Source organism: Elaeis guineensis, chromosome 1, assembly GCF_000442705.2.
Source record: "Elaeis guineensis isolate ETL-2024a chromosome 1, EG11, whole genome shotgun sequence".
NCBI lineage: Eukaryota > Viridiplantae > Streptophyta > Magnoliopsida > Arecales > Arecaceae > Elaeis > Elaeis guineensis.
The window spans coordinates 139,409,863-139,427,333 of NC_025993.2; the positions used below are offsets into that span (position 1 = coordinate 139,409,863).

General features: G+C 33.5%; 1 protein-coding gene across 1 annotated transcript; it reads right to left on the reverse strand.

The window, feature by feature from the left end:
• Positions 1–413: 413 nt before the first annotated feature.
• On the reverse strand, positions 414–8,129 carry LOC105060380 (mediator-associated protein 2). The gene is made up of 7 exons (XM_073262200.1): positions 7,990–8,129; positions 7,799–7,850; positions 7,473–7,578; positions 7,268–7,352; positions 6,789–6,875; positions 1,032–1,136; positions 414–731 (listed from the first exon to the last, which is right to left on the reverse strand). Exons 2-7 carry the CDS (start codon positions 7,816–7,818, stop codon positions 463–465), a joined length of 672 nt encoding a protein of 223 aa, XP_073118301.1. The 5' UTR covers positions 7,819–7,850; positions 7,990–8,129; the 3' UTR covers positions 414–462.
• Between the last annotated feature and the right edge of the window lie 9,342 nt (positions 8,130–17,471).

A 17,471-nucleotide genomic window follows, 5' to 3' on the forward strand; every position in this document is an offset into this window, starting at 1 on the left:
TAGGAGCGCAATGTTAAATTGCACAATCACAGAGGGAGTCATTATTCACCCACCACCGTGAAACTTCATTGGCATCGACGAGCTTTTCATCTTAACTAGTGCAGATCAGGGCTGCTGATATGGACCTCTTGCTCCAAATTTAACAGGCAATAAGAAATCCCTTATATTTGTCATTTAAAGAAACATCACAAACATTTGATAAACATAATAAATGTTTTTGACATCTTGAAGATTCCTGTCCTAGCTTTGCTAAAAGAGAACAACTGGCATTTGACAATCTCTGATGTGATTTAGTAGCAAACTATCTCACTAATAACATAAAAATAAAACAAAACTGAACTGCTATGCAAATAAAGCCAGGTGCAATATCTGAGAAGTTGAGAAATTCCGACTTGTAAACACTTGGAGGATGGTACTTTAAACGACTGCAAAATTTCTTGGGCTTCACTATGCAACAAATATCTACTCCTCAACCTTGATCTTCTTTTTCTTTTTCTTCTTTGATTCCTCCGATCCTAATGAAGTATTGGTAATCTGGCTTTCTGGACCAGAAGTATGTTCTGCAGACCTCAAAGATATATCTGAATTTGGTGTGCTATCTTCCCGTCTCTTCTTCTTGTTGGAATGCCGCAAGAATCCCACACTTCTTGGTCCAAGGCTATGAACTGAAGTCAAGGTATCACGAGTGCTTTCAAACTTCCCAGAACGGGACATGCTCTTCCTCATGGAACCTGAGACATAATATAAGAACAATTGTATGACACGAAAGTTGTGGCATGCACTTTTGGACCATATGTGCCTTGAAATAAGAGTAAATCATGTTCAGCCGACTGAAGGTCATATGATGCTAAACAGTTGTGCACACTGCACAGTATCAGAGGTTCCTTTTTTCTAACAGCAGTGTGCCAACATCCACATGAGGTAAGGTGGTGTCTGAATGTCTGGTAGTCTATGACATGCAGCACTGTTAAGTTTGATAGGAGTCAAAAATGCAACTCGAGAAGGAAATAAACTAGCTTTAAAGGCATTACCCTCAGATCTTTGCCTGCTCAAGTTGAGATTACGGAACCCAGGTTTCTCAAATTCACTAGCCTCTGGATATCGCACTAAACAAACTCGGCGTGAAATCTTCCCCACTGAAGCACATATTTAAAAGATTAAGGAATATGTTAGTTTGATGACAGTGGATTCTATACAATTAGTAGGTAATGCTAGACATATGAATAAAAACCAGCACTCATTACCTGGTTGGAGTGCAAAATTATGAAAATGAAGCAACAAAACAAGATACATGCCCCTGTCTCCTCTTGTCAATAAATGCCACCAGAAGACTAATTAACATATATTCACAAATTTTACTAAGATCCAGTGTTTTTTAATATGATAAGGTAAAAAAAAGGAAATTAATTTACAAAAAACCAATAGCTGTCCAATAGAATAGAAATTATTCTTGAGGGAACCATATACATGGCATCACTTGCACCTCCTTTGCAAAATAATTGGCTACATCATCACAGAATCTTTTTGTATGAAGATTTCCCACTAGACACCAGCAACCAGACAGAGTACTTTGATAAAACTAAAAAGAGAATTAGATGTACAACAGACCCCTGCATTCCAGGTTACCTACACCTTGCTGTTGAAATAGTATGCATGCCAGTAGGACTATAGCTTCAGAAGCACTAGCCATGAAAACTAACCCTATGGACCTGGTAACATCTGCTATATCAAATGATTTGACAAACCCTTCTAATGCTAGCAAACTGTTGGTTTCTGATGAAGCATTTGTCAATTTTTTCACCATTTTACCGTGATAGATGCCTCCGTGCATGCTTTGGTTTGTCCATTTCAGTTGCATGGTGAACCAATGATGTGATATTTGAGTTTGACTTTATGTGACTCACCTAGTTTGCATAAGTAGGAGTTCCACTTTGAGTAGAATTTGTGTCTAAATCTAAAAATCCAATTCTAGTAAAAGGATGGATTTTAACAGTTGTGCACATACAAGAATATTGTTTTAAGATTCTTTTAGGTATAACGATGTATAGGTACTTGGAGTCTGTAAAATTCATTTTAGAACTAACAATATCTAGATGATTACTAAAGGTCATACATGACCAAACATTCTTTTGTTCAGTTTAATCAAAGGATTTATTCCTAAAAAAGGAATCTTGTAGGGTGTTTCAGCATGCTACTTCAAACCCAAGGCTTATTGCCCATCAATCCATTTGTCTAGCCCTTGAGTATGTGGAGAGTGGTTTGTTCCTTCATTCTTTCAGGGTACTGGGTCACCTGCAGCTTTAGTAGCTCCTCTTTTACTCCTTTATAGGTTCATTGGATACCCCCCAATACTTTGAAGGTCAACTTTGAGAGCTCTCTTAAAGGCAATCTGGATGCTTCTAAGTGCGTCATTAGATATCACTGTGGTTGACTGCTCTATGCTGGTTCTAGGCACTTATTGGCTGCATCTGTTCCTATGACCGAGGTAGAAGCAGCTTGGGAAGGGTTTATGGTTGTGTTTGTACACTTTACAGTGCAGAAGACTTTTGCTTGAAGATGACTCTAGCATTGTCATTAATTGGATCAATGGGAAGTCTTCTTCTAGGATGTCACATCTTATACTTCTTGGCATCCTCCATCTCTCCGAGCCTTTGGACTTCTTTGATACCAATCATGTTTTCAGAGAAGCTAATTCCCCTGCAGATTAGCTGGCAAGTGGAGATTTTGATTGTGATATCGCCTTAGATGTTGCTGTGCACCCAGAGTTGGCTCTTTTATTGCAAACTGATTTATGAGACTTTGCTATTGGAGGTCTAGCTAAGATCATTTTAAGGGTATTCTTTGTCCCTCTTACCGAAAAAAGGAAAGAAAAGAAACCTTGTAGGATGGTGCATTTAATAAAGCTGCTGTTCCTTTCTATGGTTTCCCCAAGCTCTACAAGTTCTCCTTTGTTTTCTATGGATGCCTTTTCAATAAAGAATGACTAGCATCACAAGGAACTGGATTTATGAACTGCCAGCCACATTATCCAAGGGCTTTTCAGCATAAAATTGGATGAATTCAAAGTGACATCATGGAACTGAAGGATGTTTACTGTACTGGTCCACCTTGTTGTTAGCAAATGCATCTCTTAATTGTGTTTTATTGTGTCGTCTTTGTTATTAGCTCATTGGATGAATCAAGATTAATAGCACCAAAATGATCCATTGTCTCGGTCTCTTATTGTCTGTCCTCACCTTCTTCTCTCTATCCCAAAATGTTTACCAATCTCAGTTTTTCACTGCCTTTCGTCTTCTAGGCTTTACTTTGATACAGCCTTTATATTTCCCTTGCATCACATGAAAGCTTATGGACAACTGAATAACCACCTTGAAAAAATTAGAAACACACTACTTAATGCATTAAATCTCCCTTTAGATATATGTTCACGTATTTTGTCTCAATGCAATAGGGATAGTTAAATCTCGCTCCTTGCTAGGGTTATCTAACTTCACCTCTTATTAGCTGAAGGTAGCATCAAAGCAGAAACCAAATATGGCCCGTAACCAACTATAATGGCTACATGTGCATTAAAATTATAGGCATTACTCACAGTTTCACAAATTGTTTTTTCAATTCAAATAACAGATCAATGCCACATTTATGGATCTATTTCAGTTGAATTAACTTACAATCCGTATCCCTCCCTTTTCTATTACTCCTTTTTCTCCATTTGGGTCCCTCCAACCCCACTTCCCCCTCCCTCCCCACGTCACTCCTTCTCCCCACCTAAGGCTGGCAAAATATGACCCAACCTGTCAACTTGACTTGTGTTCGATCTACCACAAGCAGATTCGGATTTAAGCTAAACGGGTTCGAATAATAAACAGGACTATCCGTTTGACCTGTTTAATATTTAGGTCAGATTTGAGTTTCTGATATCTGATCCGTTTAACCTATTTAATATTCAGATCAAATTGAGTCAGATAATCCATTTAACATGTTTAATTCAACATTTATCCCATTTAAGATATGTTTAACTTGTTTTATACGTTGAAAATCTACTTGTTTAACCCGTTTAATAAGCAGTCATGCAAATCAGGTCGGTTACTTGTTTGATAAACAGATCAGGTTCAGATCTAAATTTTTGACTTGTTTAATAAACAGGTCGGGTTTGGATTAATGATTTTTAACCCGATCTACATTTGATCCGACCCTCATCCAACCCAACCCGACCTGCTTGCCACCCCTAGCTCCACCCCTCCACATTGTGTTTGTCTTTTACCCTTCCACCTTATTCTCCTCTTCCTTTCCTTTTCTTTCTTCTTATCCTTCGTTTCATATGCTTTGCAAAGACTGCAGCAATACTAAATCTTAGTAGCAGTTCAACTAATCTGCTGCAGCTAGTTATCAAAATGGGGTTTTAGTGCTCACTTAAGCATCCGCAGAGCTTATCATAAGCATATCATAGTTATAGATCACCAAATTTGGAAATGATATAAGGGCTATAAATAATTCAAGGAATCAGCATTTTCTTCAGAAGTGGAGCATAGTATTAATGGAAGTGAAAGATGTTTGGAGAATTTTTTTTGAGTAGCACTAAGGCAAGATAACTTGTTACCAAGAAGATTGATGGGTGAATATTTTGAATTATAAATATTGAATATCATCTATGAACATATCACAATTAATAATAGGTTTTGCTCATGGATTAAGGTAACAGGAATATCCAATCCATACTATATGTCTATAACATATGTACCGTGCAGGACAAGTTCATGCTAGGAATTAGAGATCCCTATCTTTGTATCGTGTGCACTAGTTCATGCTGGACGTGTTCTGGCACATTCCCATTTTCTTTTCCACAAGCCTTGGTACGTGGCTAAGCACGTGACCAACAGCTTATCACGATACTGTACACATCATATTGTGCTAGCTCATGACTGTCACAAGTACAACAGACCCTTGAATTCACTTGAAGCATGGTGCACAAGGCGATCTTTGCTGTAAATTAGTTACGAGAACAGAATGATCCTTTTTCTTTTTGGTCCTGTGAAATTTTGTGATATAAAAACTATAAATACAGACAAAATCTTGTCATTATCGTCACATTGAAATATCCTTACTTTGGTCTTCGTGGTGACACCCTCCGCATTAAGATCATTAATGAAATATATGCATTCTACTGAGATTCTTTTCTTTCGCTCTCTGTCTTCTTTTTTTTTTTTTTTTTGTGGGGGGGGGGTGGGGGAGGAGGTGATCAGGTTTGACTCATTAATATGTTGGTTCATGGGTTGTAGATTTGCCAATTTGCTCGAAGTATTAGTCACTGCTCTCTCTCTCTCTCTCTCTCTCTCTCTTTGTGTCCGTGTCTCTGTGTGTGTTTTGTTTTATGGAGGTGTTAACATTGAACAGGACCTTCGGATTCTTTGGCTTTTCTTTCTCTTTTATTAGAATACAATGACAATAGAGTTAAGGATTTTGTTAGTGTTTGTATTACCATGGTTCATTTCAAATTTCCATTACCTTGATAGCAGAATGCTGTCAGTAACTCTCCTTGCTCAATACTTCATGTCTCATTTGATGAGGTTCTATCTTTCTACCAATGCATACAAAATCACTTGCAAGATTTTCCAATTGATAACACTCTAAAAGGTTTTAGCTTATGCAGACTAAGATTCAGGTATTCTTTTTCAATAAATCATTTAGAACTAATTAAAGAACAAACAGTAAATAACTTCAACAAATCAAGGAGCTTGAGAAATTTAAAGCATTTCATATTTCATATTTTCTCAAATTACAGAATACCAAACTGAAATAAGGCCTTAATCAAAACTGTAACCACAAGATACCAACAATCTGATTAGTTTCATTTTTTGGGATCTTCTATGAAAAAGGAGATATAATTAGCTTGTTGATGGCGAGAAGAATTTCATGTTGCATGTCACTGGCACATGTATCAATGAGGAAATGGAAGTTATAGAAAGCAACAATAAGATCCAAAGTGTTATTTAAAAAAATGTCCAAGAATTATGAAGGGGACAAAAAAAAAAAAAGCAAATCCAAGATTATTACAATTGCTGATTCATAAAAATAGAAGGGTAGGTGAAGAATGAGTATAATAGAGAGAGCACAATAGGATGTTAATTGAGGATAAAATAATCAACAGATGCAACTTTTAGTCATTGCTATTCTAGTCATAATGCAAACTGCAAAAAGCTTCAATGCAAACAAAAACTCACTATGACAATTAAGGAGATACCATTCTAGTTTCAAATATTTAATAAGACAACTAATAAACTCTTTTAAGTTAAATTTGTTATAAGATTGAAATAACCCCTTACATCAAACTTGAAAAAACAAAATAGCCATGTATTAAGACTGCTTGAAATGCAGTGTACATACTCCATATGATGGAAAGAAAAATGGAAAATGAAGTGTCAAAGAGTTGTCAAATAAAAAGCTCAGCACATGTATATATACAATGGCTTTAGAAATGCTTGAACAAGGAAGAAAGATGATATAAGATATGACTGGAGCATTACACATATGACAAACAAGGAGTTCAATATGTAGCAGCACCCAAAAGCACTAGAAATAATAAATGGAGAATCTGAATTTATACAGTCAAATGTGTATATTAAGGGTTATTGGTTCGGGTAAGACACTTAATAAATGGGCCTGTTGCTTTTAGGATGTAAGAGATGCTGATGAACCTCCAAGGATGACTTATATCTATCTTTTGCCACAGATTATCAACTAAAAAGAGCAAAGTTTGATGCTCAAGAGAATAAAAAAATAATCAGCACATACCAACTTTGATTCTGATGAAGAGGGTAGGAAGACAGTAGCATCTGGCTCTTGAGCAGCAAAGCTGACCACATCATATGACTTTCCTGCCATGGTGAGCAGAATCATTAATACAAGACCAATTTCTTAGTGCACCCAGTACATGCATTATATTTTAGTGATCCCGTATCTTTAAGCCACAAATACTAGCATAGTGATTACACAAATTCCAAGGTATTATCAACAGTAAAAATAGCTTGTAGATCTTACGGATCAGTCCAGAGAGAAACTATACAAAACAATAAAAAGTTCAGAACTTCACACTGCCTATCACCCATCAATTGAATATAAACTCAATAAATGGAAAATAAAGTGAATAGATCAAATAATAATTTGAACCTGGCAAATAAAGTGAACGGATAGAATATGATTTGAATCATTTAGTTGTCAGTTATTCACACCTCATCATCCAAATTATCAAATATGCCTAACATCTCACCAGATGAACTCTCAAGGCTACCAAGTTGCCCATCACGATGTAGCTTCAGCTTCAGTTCTTTCCCATGGAAATCAGCAGCTTTTAACTGTTTACAGCAACAGAATCAATCCAATACTTCAAGTTATCAAAGAAACGAACAACCGCCCACATTGTACAATATTCATGAACGATTGAGTACGTTTAGATATTAAAAAAAAAAAAATACTTGGTTGATGGGCCACTGGATGAGCCAAAGCTCCGTCGAGTCCGTCAAAGAGATATCAATAAGAGGGTCCTTGGTGTCCTCTTCAAAACCCGTTCCAGGCTTGTACCTACCAATCCAGAGGCAATTACCCCATCGTTATAATCCAGCCAATAGTAAAAATGCAAACTTTAATAATACTTTCTCTAATTCGAATCAAAACTAAACAAAGGGCTTTAAAACACAATATTTCTAAGATCCATCATACACAAGATTTCCAGGGTTGACAAAGCTTCGAAAAGCAATTTTTTCTTAATAAAATAAATCAGAAAGAACAATGAAATCCGTACCCGTCTTCCGAACCATTCATGGTGGAAGATTTGGATCCGTGGCGTTAAATTTCTGCAAGAAATTGAGACCGAACAGCTTATATAACATCAGAAACATTAAAGAGGGACAAGTCCTAAACACAGATTAATACATAGTATTATACAGAGAAATTCCAAAGAAATTGGATTGCGGAGCGAGAGGGAGAGAGGACCCCGTTCAAAGTTATATCTCCGCTCACGATTGAAAACGCCGCTTTTACCACCACCGCTGCCTCCGGATTTGTCCGCACGACCAGAAAGGGGAAGAAAGAGGGAGGACCGAGGAGGGGAAGAGTACTGGAGACAAGCGCTGAGGGTTTGTGAGCGTTTTATGTAAACGAGCCAGATCATTGCTCGGGGACGGTTCGGAATCCGTGGCTGGACCGGCTTAACTCCTCGGTCCTGGCGAACCAGCAATCAGCCCGATCCAGCGGTTTTTGGTCAGGGTTATAAATAGGTCAAGCACGGTTCAAACTTTTTATCCGACTCGGATCGCGAGAATAATGTGCCATCCGTTGATCAGATTAAGCCAGATCAAATTAACGAGGCAAGATTTTTTAAGATTTCTTTCCATTATATTATATAGTAACTAATCGAAGATCTATATGTTGCATAGAGTTGGACGTATGAAAATAAATTTTTCAAATATTATTATTTTATTTTAATTATTCAGATATAACAGTAAATAAGAAAGAATAATTTCATATCTTATATATGAGAAGGAAGCATCATGTATCTATTAAATAAAAATTAATATGTATTCTTAGTGGACTATAAATATTAATAAATAAATAATCTTTAAGTTTTCAATTAAAAAATTGAATAAATAATTTAAAATTAATGGCAATAAATGTATTAAGTTTGGTTAGAATGACTCGTGCCATGTGGGTTAGGTTCCAATCTCATTTGGTCAAATCTAGCAATGGGACCGATTTGGGTTAAAGAGTCATGATCTCTCATAAGATTATGTCAACTCTGGATCAAGGTTATTTGCACCTTTCATTTTTTTTATGCAACGAGAAGTAACCTATAATATCCCAATCCAGATTAAACCTACCGCACAAATTTAAAGCAATGGAAGAAGAGAGGAAAAAAAAAAGAGGTAAGCACGTGCTGGTTGGAAAGAACTGGACTCCAATGGGAGTCTCTTGCTCATGGATTCTCAACCAAAATTGGAAGTCGGGAGGACTCGGACTCCTTCCCTGATCCTCTTTAAAAGGAGGACAAACCTCTCTTCGAACCCCACTGCTCCAATCGCCGATCATCGTTGGAAAACTCTTCTTCCACTCCCTATTTTCTTCATTTTTCTGTTCTCGATTTGGAATCCTTGTGCCGGGAATTTCATGGCCTAAAACATCACCAAGAGCAAGCTAATCTATCAAAGAACCTTTCTTTGATTTCTTCTTAGAATTTAGCCAGAGATTTTGGAGTTTTATCCGCTGATTTTTGGAGAAGAAAATCAGATTCCGAAACCCCTGTTTCGACTATCTGTGTGCTTGAGCTTTCGAACACTGTCCGGCACCATCCATTCCGGCAAGCTTCGACTAGGGAGCTACGGCTGCGCCACCCTAGGTTGAACCCCCTCTCGCCTATTTCCAACGAGATTTTCATGGGAATCGGGGAGGAGATGAAGGGAACACGATCCCTGTTCTACTGAACCGAGAGGACAAGAAAAGAGGAAGAAAAAGAAAAGAAAAAAAAAAAGAAAGAAAAGAAAAAAAGGAAGAAAAAAAATAAGGAATAGAGTGATTCTCTCTCTTCTCTCTCTCTAGACTTTTACTATTTCTCTCTAGAAAGTCAGAACTTTTCTCTCTATTTTTTCTCTCTACTTTCTCTCTCTAAAGTTTCTCTCTCTAAAGATGCCTCTCTTTTAGAATTTTTGGATCTTAGAAAGACCCTCCAGTCTTGATAAATCCTAATGAAGGGATCTTAATCATTGACTATCAGACGATTTATCGATTTTCATCTGGATCGGATCAAGCATCATAAAATTTCATTATCGATTGTATCGTAATATTCTTTGTTGACCCTTGATTTGTAGTGAATAGATTTGATGTCCTAGATTAGACTGACTAGATGTGGGTGCTACCACATAGCCATCCAGCCCTATGAAGGTTTAAGATTTTTATTCTAAAAAAATGATTAAAGTTTAATAAAAATATGATTTTGGATTTAGGCTTTGAAAGAAAAATTTTTGAAGTTGTGTGGATTCGTTAGAGTACGTGTGAGGTAAGTAATGATCCATCTTCTCTAGATCTTTTATTTATATAATATTATTTTGAATATAGATTAAACTTATTAATTGATTTGTATGTGATTTACTGATCTCATGAAAATATGTTTTGATTAGAAATTAATATGGAACTGTCATGACTGTTTACTGGTTTGAAATCATATGTGCATATTTTGATTTGATTATCAATATGTGAAAAGAATTTTGATATGAACCGATTTTAAACTCTCAGCTTAGCTATGTTCTGAATTCTGCCAATTAGAAATTATGCATTGGCACTCTGAGCTCATGATTCTATTTTTGACCCTGCTATAGGGTATAAGTGTGGTACTTCAGCCCGACATAGGATATAAGTTTGTATTCCACCTCACCATAGGGTATAAGTGTGATATTTTGGCCTAGACATAGGGTATAAGTGTGGTCATAGTTAAAAGCTAATGAGTTAAGTAAAATTTATTTGTATCAGATTTTTAAATATAATTGATTTCAAAATCGGATATATGATTATGTATATGAATATTTGAGAGATACTTGTACTATTGAATTCATATTTTGAAAATAAATTTGATTATATTTGTGCACTGATTTATGATAGATTGTAGTTTGATATTTGTAACTCATATTATCACGTGAATTATCTAGTCAAGATAAGCATTGCTTACTGACTGTCTAACTCATTACTATTATTTTACTGTTTTTACAGATTCAGAGATCTAGCTTGACTCGAAGATTCTATATAGGAGAGTGAATTAGAGGAAGATTGATATTTTATTTTAGATTAAGATATTTTAAGATTTGATTGCAAGATCATAAAATTTTATTTTATAAGATATTTGATTTATTTATTAAATTAAAATTGAATCATAAATTATTTAAATTCTATTCCACTGTGATGCATTAATATCGTGATGAGATATCTTGCATGCTTATAAGAGAGTTCTTCATTAATATGCAGCAGTTGTTATGACCTCTAGTCCACATCTTAGGTCGAGGACATGACGTAACCCTTCACTAAATATATATAATCATTCAAATCTTAATGAAAGAGGGATCCATCATAGGTTACTGATGGTATGAACAAAAACCAACCCAATATTATCCATTGTTGCCCTACTTTAGATAACATTTATTCATTAATCAGCTTATTGTCACACCCTTCAAGGGGTCTATGGTTACTTTAAACAAGAATGTAGAACTCCTGACAGATATATTTGATGAAAAGAATGAGCGGTCATTATTTAGTATGTATTCAGATAAGACCCCTAGACTTGATAGGTTCTATATTTTTATTCAGCATTTTTGGGAGCTCATCTGATCTAATATAATTCTAACTGTTATTTTTTTTTTTAGTTATCTCAGATGCCAGAATTGTAGAAAAAGACTTCTATAACGTTAATTCCTAAAATTCCTTATCCAAAGTATGCCACAAACTATAGGCTAATCAGGTATAATACTATCTATAAATTGATTGCAAAAATCATTATTAATTAGCTTCAGAGTATTGTTCCATCATTAATTTCTTATGAACATGGAGCTTTTATTCAAAACCACTATATTACTCATAATATTCTTATAGCCCAAGAGATTATGCATTTTATGATTAGGGCCCCTCGACTAGAAGTTTGATGATCTTAAAATTAGATATTGATAAAGCCTATGATAGTATAATGGGATTTTCTGAGAAGCATTCTAACATATTGTGGTTTTCATATAAAATTTGTCCAGTAGTTATTAAGGTGTGTTATTGCAACTCAATTTACTTTGTTAGTTAATGGTATGCCATCATTATGATTTCTTTCTTTTAACAGCTTCATCAAGGCTATCCTTTGTCTCTCTATTTATTCATTTTCTGCTCTGAAGTTTTCTCTAATTTACTGAAGTTTGCATTGCAAACACATTTACTAAGAACTTATAGATCACAAGGAGGCCCACATATTTTCTTTGTTGATGGTTGTTTGTTGGTTGCTAAAGCAACAATAGGATGCAAATATGTTTGGCTGCTTTATTTGATGTTTATTATTTGTGTCTAGATTACTAGTTAACTATGCTAATCATAAATTATATTTAGCCCTTCTACAAATATTGAAGATATGAGTCAGATTTGTAGATTGTTTCATATTCTTGAACAAACAAGAGGGTGGAAGTATCTAAGAGTGCCTTCATCAGGTATTTCACTATCTCCAAGAGAATTTCTCTTTTGGTGGACAAAGTCAGTTCTAGGATGGCTATTTGAAAATGGAAGTATCTTTGTTTGGTTGGTCGAATTGTTTTACTTCAGTTTGTTCTTACTTGTCTTCTTGTCTGTACTTCATGTATCTAGGTCTATTTTATATAAACTTGAGATAGGGTTTAAAGTACTTTTATGGGGCATTCTGCTGCTAAGAGGGGCTTCATATTATTTTTTGGGATATTATATGTTTACTACGAAAGTATGGGGGTTTGAGAATTATTTTCTTTGTTACAACAAAGACAGCTATTCCAATGTAAGTTAGCACAACTCAGTTAATCTTATACTTATATTCTTTATGGCATAATAGTTAAGCAAAATATCATTATGATGGGTCCTATACTACTTGTTGTAAGCTTCATATATGTTTTGCTATTAGGTGTCAAATTTGCATAGTTGCACCATTTGTGGCTTATCATTTTCAGTGGTTAGTTGGTAATAGAGCAGATATTAATGTATTTAATGATCTATGGATCTCTAATATGCCTCTATCAATTATTAATAATATAATAGGCATCCTCTTGTCATAATGGTAGTTTCTTATTTATGTGAAAAATTACACTGAAGAAATTAGCTTAGACCATTGGGATCTCTCATTAAGAATGATACTGGTGGTAGCTTTTGCTAGAAAAATAATATATCTAGTTCTGCGATAAGCCACTATAAGTTTTAGATTAGCAAATTGCTTCCTAAAAGAGAAGATGTAATTCCTTCATCCTTATATGCCTAAAAGAGGACTTTAAACAGTCTTTCTTTTTTGTTAAGGATCGACAATAGAAAAATACAATTAGCCATCAGGTAGAATAAGGAAGAAACAAGAACAAAATGGATAAGGCTCAACTTGCTTGCAATAGATGTTTCCATTTTCAAATATTAAGTCATCATTGAGCTATCTAGGAGAGAATTGAAATTGAATGCTTGAAGTCATTTCCAAGCCATGGGGATATCCAAGTAAGACCATAAACTTACGTTAAGTTTGATATAGTGCAAATGAGACTACGCAAATTAGAACAAAACCTTAAGTTAAAAATAATATGAGATTTATCTAAATTTCTCATGATATCTATAAACTCAACAATATTCTATTTGGTAGCCTTGGCAACTAGAAGAAAATCATTGACAAATAGTAAATATGAAATTTGGAGTTTATCTCTACTTAGATAGTTTATCAAAATAGAGAATAAATAAGAATGATAAGAGGGGACACCCCTATCTAAGACTAGCATTAGAGGAGAAACAATTGGTTAGGGTACCCTTAATAAAAACACAGATGGTGGGATCAAAAACACACCCATAAATTTAAAAGATAAATTCAATGCTAAACCTGAAATATTGAAGCACTTCAAAGAGATAGCTCTATTTAACCTTGTTGTAAACTCTTTCCATATACTCCTTGATTAGCATTAGAGAGTTCCTTTTGGATGCTTTCACTAATGAATATTTAATAATCTTTTGAGCAATTAAGATATTACCTATGATACTCCTGTACATAATGAAGGCACCTTATTCCTTCGATGCCAGAGTAGGCATGAGTACCTTCATTTGATTTATAATAACTTAGCAACAATCTTGTATAGAAAATTATACAAACTTGTAGGATTATAGTCTCTAAACTCTATAGTATTTGCTCTTTGAGAGATTAAGATTATATTTATAGTTCTCCTAGTAGAGGGCATGCATGAGGATATGAAGAACTCCTTGAGTTCCACACATAGCACTATAAGAAATTGAATTTTTAATGGCAATAAAATCATCATTGAAAGTGTGAAAATCGCCACCTACAATTTGAGGGATGATATTTTGGGTCGTCATTCGTCATCATCAATACTCAAGTTATTTGTATATTAGCGATAACTTTCAAAGTTGATCATAATTAGTTGGCTCAATAATGATGACAGCATCATTACTAAAATTTATAATAATAGTGATGCAAATATTGTCACCAATTTTATCATTATACGAGAATTTAATAGTAACTAGAATTTTAAATATTTTTCTAATAATTTAAATAGAAAGAAGTAGTAATAAAGAAAATATAAATATATAGTTATCATTATAATTTTAATATACCAAAAAATCCTTAGATGACATGCTTTCTAGGCCTAACAGAAAGAGAATAGTAAAATAGGAAGTCTTATGAATTTTTCATATCTAAAAACATCACAAAAACTAGAAGAAAGAAAAAGAACATGAAAATAAAATATCCAAAGCAAAATATTTATATGGCACATCAATATCCTAATATACAATCAACCCTTTTTGTTCAATCCTTCATAAAGCAATTTAAATATGTCATTCATCAAAGATATCTGATCGATAGTTATCCTTATTCTAGCTTCACTCAGATCTGCTAGGATCTTTTGAGCCATATATACCTTTGAATCTTCCAACTTTCTGAGCTTTTTCATCATAGCTTGCCCTCCATATTCAATTTCACCGGCCCTTCTTGTCACCTCTTCCCATAGATGAGGATAGCAAGCTTTCGTCTCCTCCTCCCTCACATAGATATCCTACGCATCCATCATAGTTGGTTAGAGAAGGACATGATATTGAAAGATTCAGAAGAGTGGAGAGAAAAAGAGAGTGATGGCTTCATCTGTGCGGTAGATAGATAGGAGGCATGCCCTCTTGTCATGCAGTAAACGCCAACCCAAAAAAATGAAGGGAAGAAGAAGATTTGATTGAGTTTTGGAGGAATTACTCACACGTGGCACAACCAATATTTGATATTAGGTGGCCTGGGAGAGCTATGGACTCATCTTTAATATAATGTATAGATTAGTAATGCAAATAGCATCATAAGAATTTTTCTATAATGATAACAAAGCCACCATTGGTGTTAATATATTAGTGACAATACTCTTTATCACTAAAATGAAACAATATTAGTGATAAATAATTTTATTACTAAAATATATAATATTATGACAATTAGCATCACTAAAAATTTTGTAACCAATAAATATATTTTTAATGACAACAAGATTTTGTCAGTGATGGATTTTTTTTAGCAAAAATATAACCTTATGAGGAGTGTACATTGCATGACCTACTTTATAGATTAACATCAATTTACATTTATAATAATTTATAAATATTGATGCTCACAAATTATATATATGCCACACAACTCTAGCATCAAATCTTTACATATCTATTAAAGTGTCAAAATTAATATCCAAAATACAACTATAACTTCAAATCTATATACATTCATAAACAAATAAATACAAAAAATATGCGCTATAATCCTATGATCCTATGACTCTGTATAATAAAAAAATCATAATTAATCTCAAGAAAATTCAATCATGATCCTGTACAATGAATCAAAAAAAATATTAATTAATATATTACATAAATATAATTTATACTAATTCAATTATATAAATATTATCGAGTAATGATAACGAGAAGTAGTACTTATCAAATTATAAAAGCAAAATAAGTTGAACTACTTATGTAATATATTTTTAATTATAAAACTTATATAGTTAGTAAGGATAATTAAGGAAGATGTATCAAATAGCTGTTTGAGAAATAATCCATCATCAAATAGCTATTCAAATAATTAATAAGTACTTGTATTATTATTTATCTTTCTTTAGAGATTCAAGAGTATTTTAAGCACTTTGTCACATATATTATTTTCAATATGCATGAAATCTAGATTATACCATAATTTAAGAGTTTTTCAATGTAGCAATTCAAAAAAAAAAAGCTCTTTTCTTCTAATTACTAGATAGTATAATCTCCTCATTTTTTTTTTTCAGTCTTACCAAATATTACCTAACCAATTTTTTGTAAATAATAAATGCATTAAGAGGCACCAAAGAAAAGGAAAGGGTATAACCCTTATATACAAAAGGTATACAAGGGAGCACCAAAAAAGAAAAAAATTAAAAGCTACCAAATGTCACCTAGCATTAATTTTCTAAATTGTTTAATGACATCTTCTCCTAATAGTGTCTAGGTGTATACTACTTTTCTTTTATAACATCAAAGAATTTAGAATTATTTCACCATAAATGATTGAGTGGTAAAAAATGACGACCATCCATATAATATATTTTACATTCATTAGGAAGCTTGTAAGACCAAGCATCCATATTACAATAAGAACTAGCAAATTTGTGTTTAGTGCACTAACCTAACAGGCTACCATAGATAGAAAAATCATTAATGATCCATATCATAGCCATGTATAACTGAAAGGTGTAGTTTGATGATGCATTATTTGTCTCCACTCATTTTTCTTGCAACTCCTTCAACTTATCTATTAATAGTTGTAAGAATACATCAATATCATTTTCAGAAGATTTAGGACTAAGGATCAGCAATGGTATCATGAAGTAAGGATCTTTTATGCACATCTAAGATGATAAATTATATAGAATGAGAATAAGTAGATATACACTATAGGAAATATTTATATTTTCAAATAGGTTGACACCATCTCTTGTTAAGCCAAGACCAACATTATATGAATCTATTACAAAAGAAATATATTGATAGTCAAAGCTTTTCTAAACTATAGAATTAGCTGAATATCTTGTATATGCATCATTGCAAACTTTTTCTTATGCCATTTTATCTCTAAAACGGTCTTTGAGGATATGTATAATGTTTACAATCTTGTTGTTAGGGAACAATATATAGAATCTTTAAAAGATATCTTTACCATGATTATAGGCCATATTTTTATTTTCTTTATTACTTTTCCATCTAAAAGCATCATATACTGGATAAAATTGAATTTCAGTATATTTTTTGTAATAGAGGATGTAATCATTTACATAAACATATATCTATTTTCACATTGTCAACCCTAATTCTAAGTAACTTTCATAGCCTCAAGCAAAACATAGAAATCACTAGAAAAACTTTTTTCAATAATATAAGTATTAATTTATTTGCCATTCTAGCTAAAATATACTTTATATTCAATAATTATGCAATAAATGATAGCTTAGAGAAATTTTTTTATAACTAAGATATCACTCCTATTCTACATCCTGTAATAATCTACAAAATTTATTAACTTCCTTATTTGGTCAACCTAGGCTAACTCTAATAGATTTCTGTCTTCTATTTTGAAAATTAAGGTTTTTGATGTTGTCAACATTAGCATATCCAAAGTCCTATCACACACTCTATGATAATGATGCTCATAAATCTCATCATCACTCTCTTCA

What these genes read in the sequence shown, in the direction of transcription:
- LOC105060380 (XM_073262200.1), bottom strand. Translation starts at nt 7,818, where the DNA reads ATGAATGGTTCGGAAGACGG. An exon ending in ATGAATGGTTCGGAAGACGG is followed by an intron (nt 7,579 to 7,798) that starts GTACGGATTTCA and finishes CTGGATTGGTAG; the next exon opens with GTACAAGCCTGGAACGGGTT. An exon ending in TCCAGTGGCCCATCAACCAA is followed by an intron (nt 7,353 to 7,472) that starts GTATTTTTTTTT and finishes TGCTGTAAACAG; the next exon opens with TTAAAAGCTGCTGATTTCCA.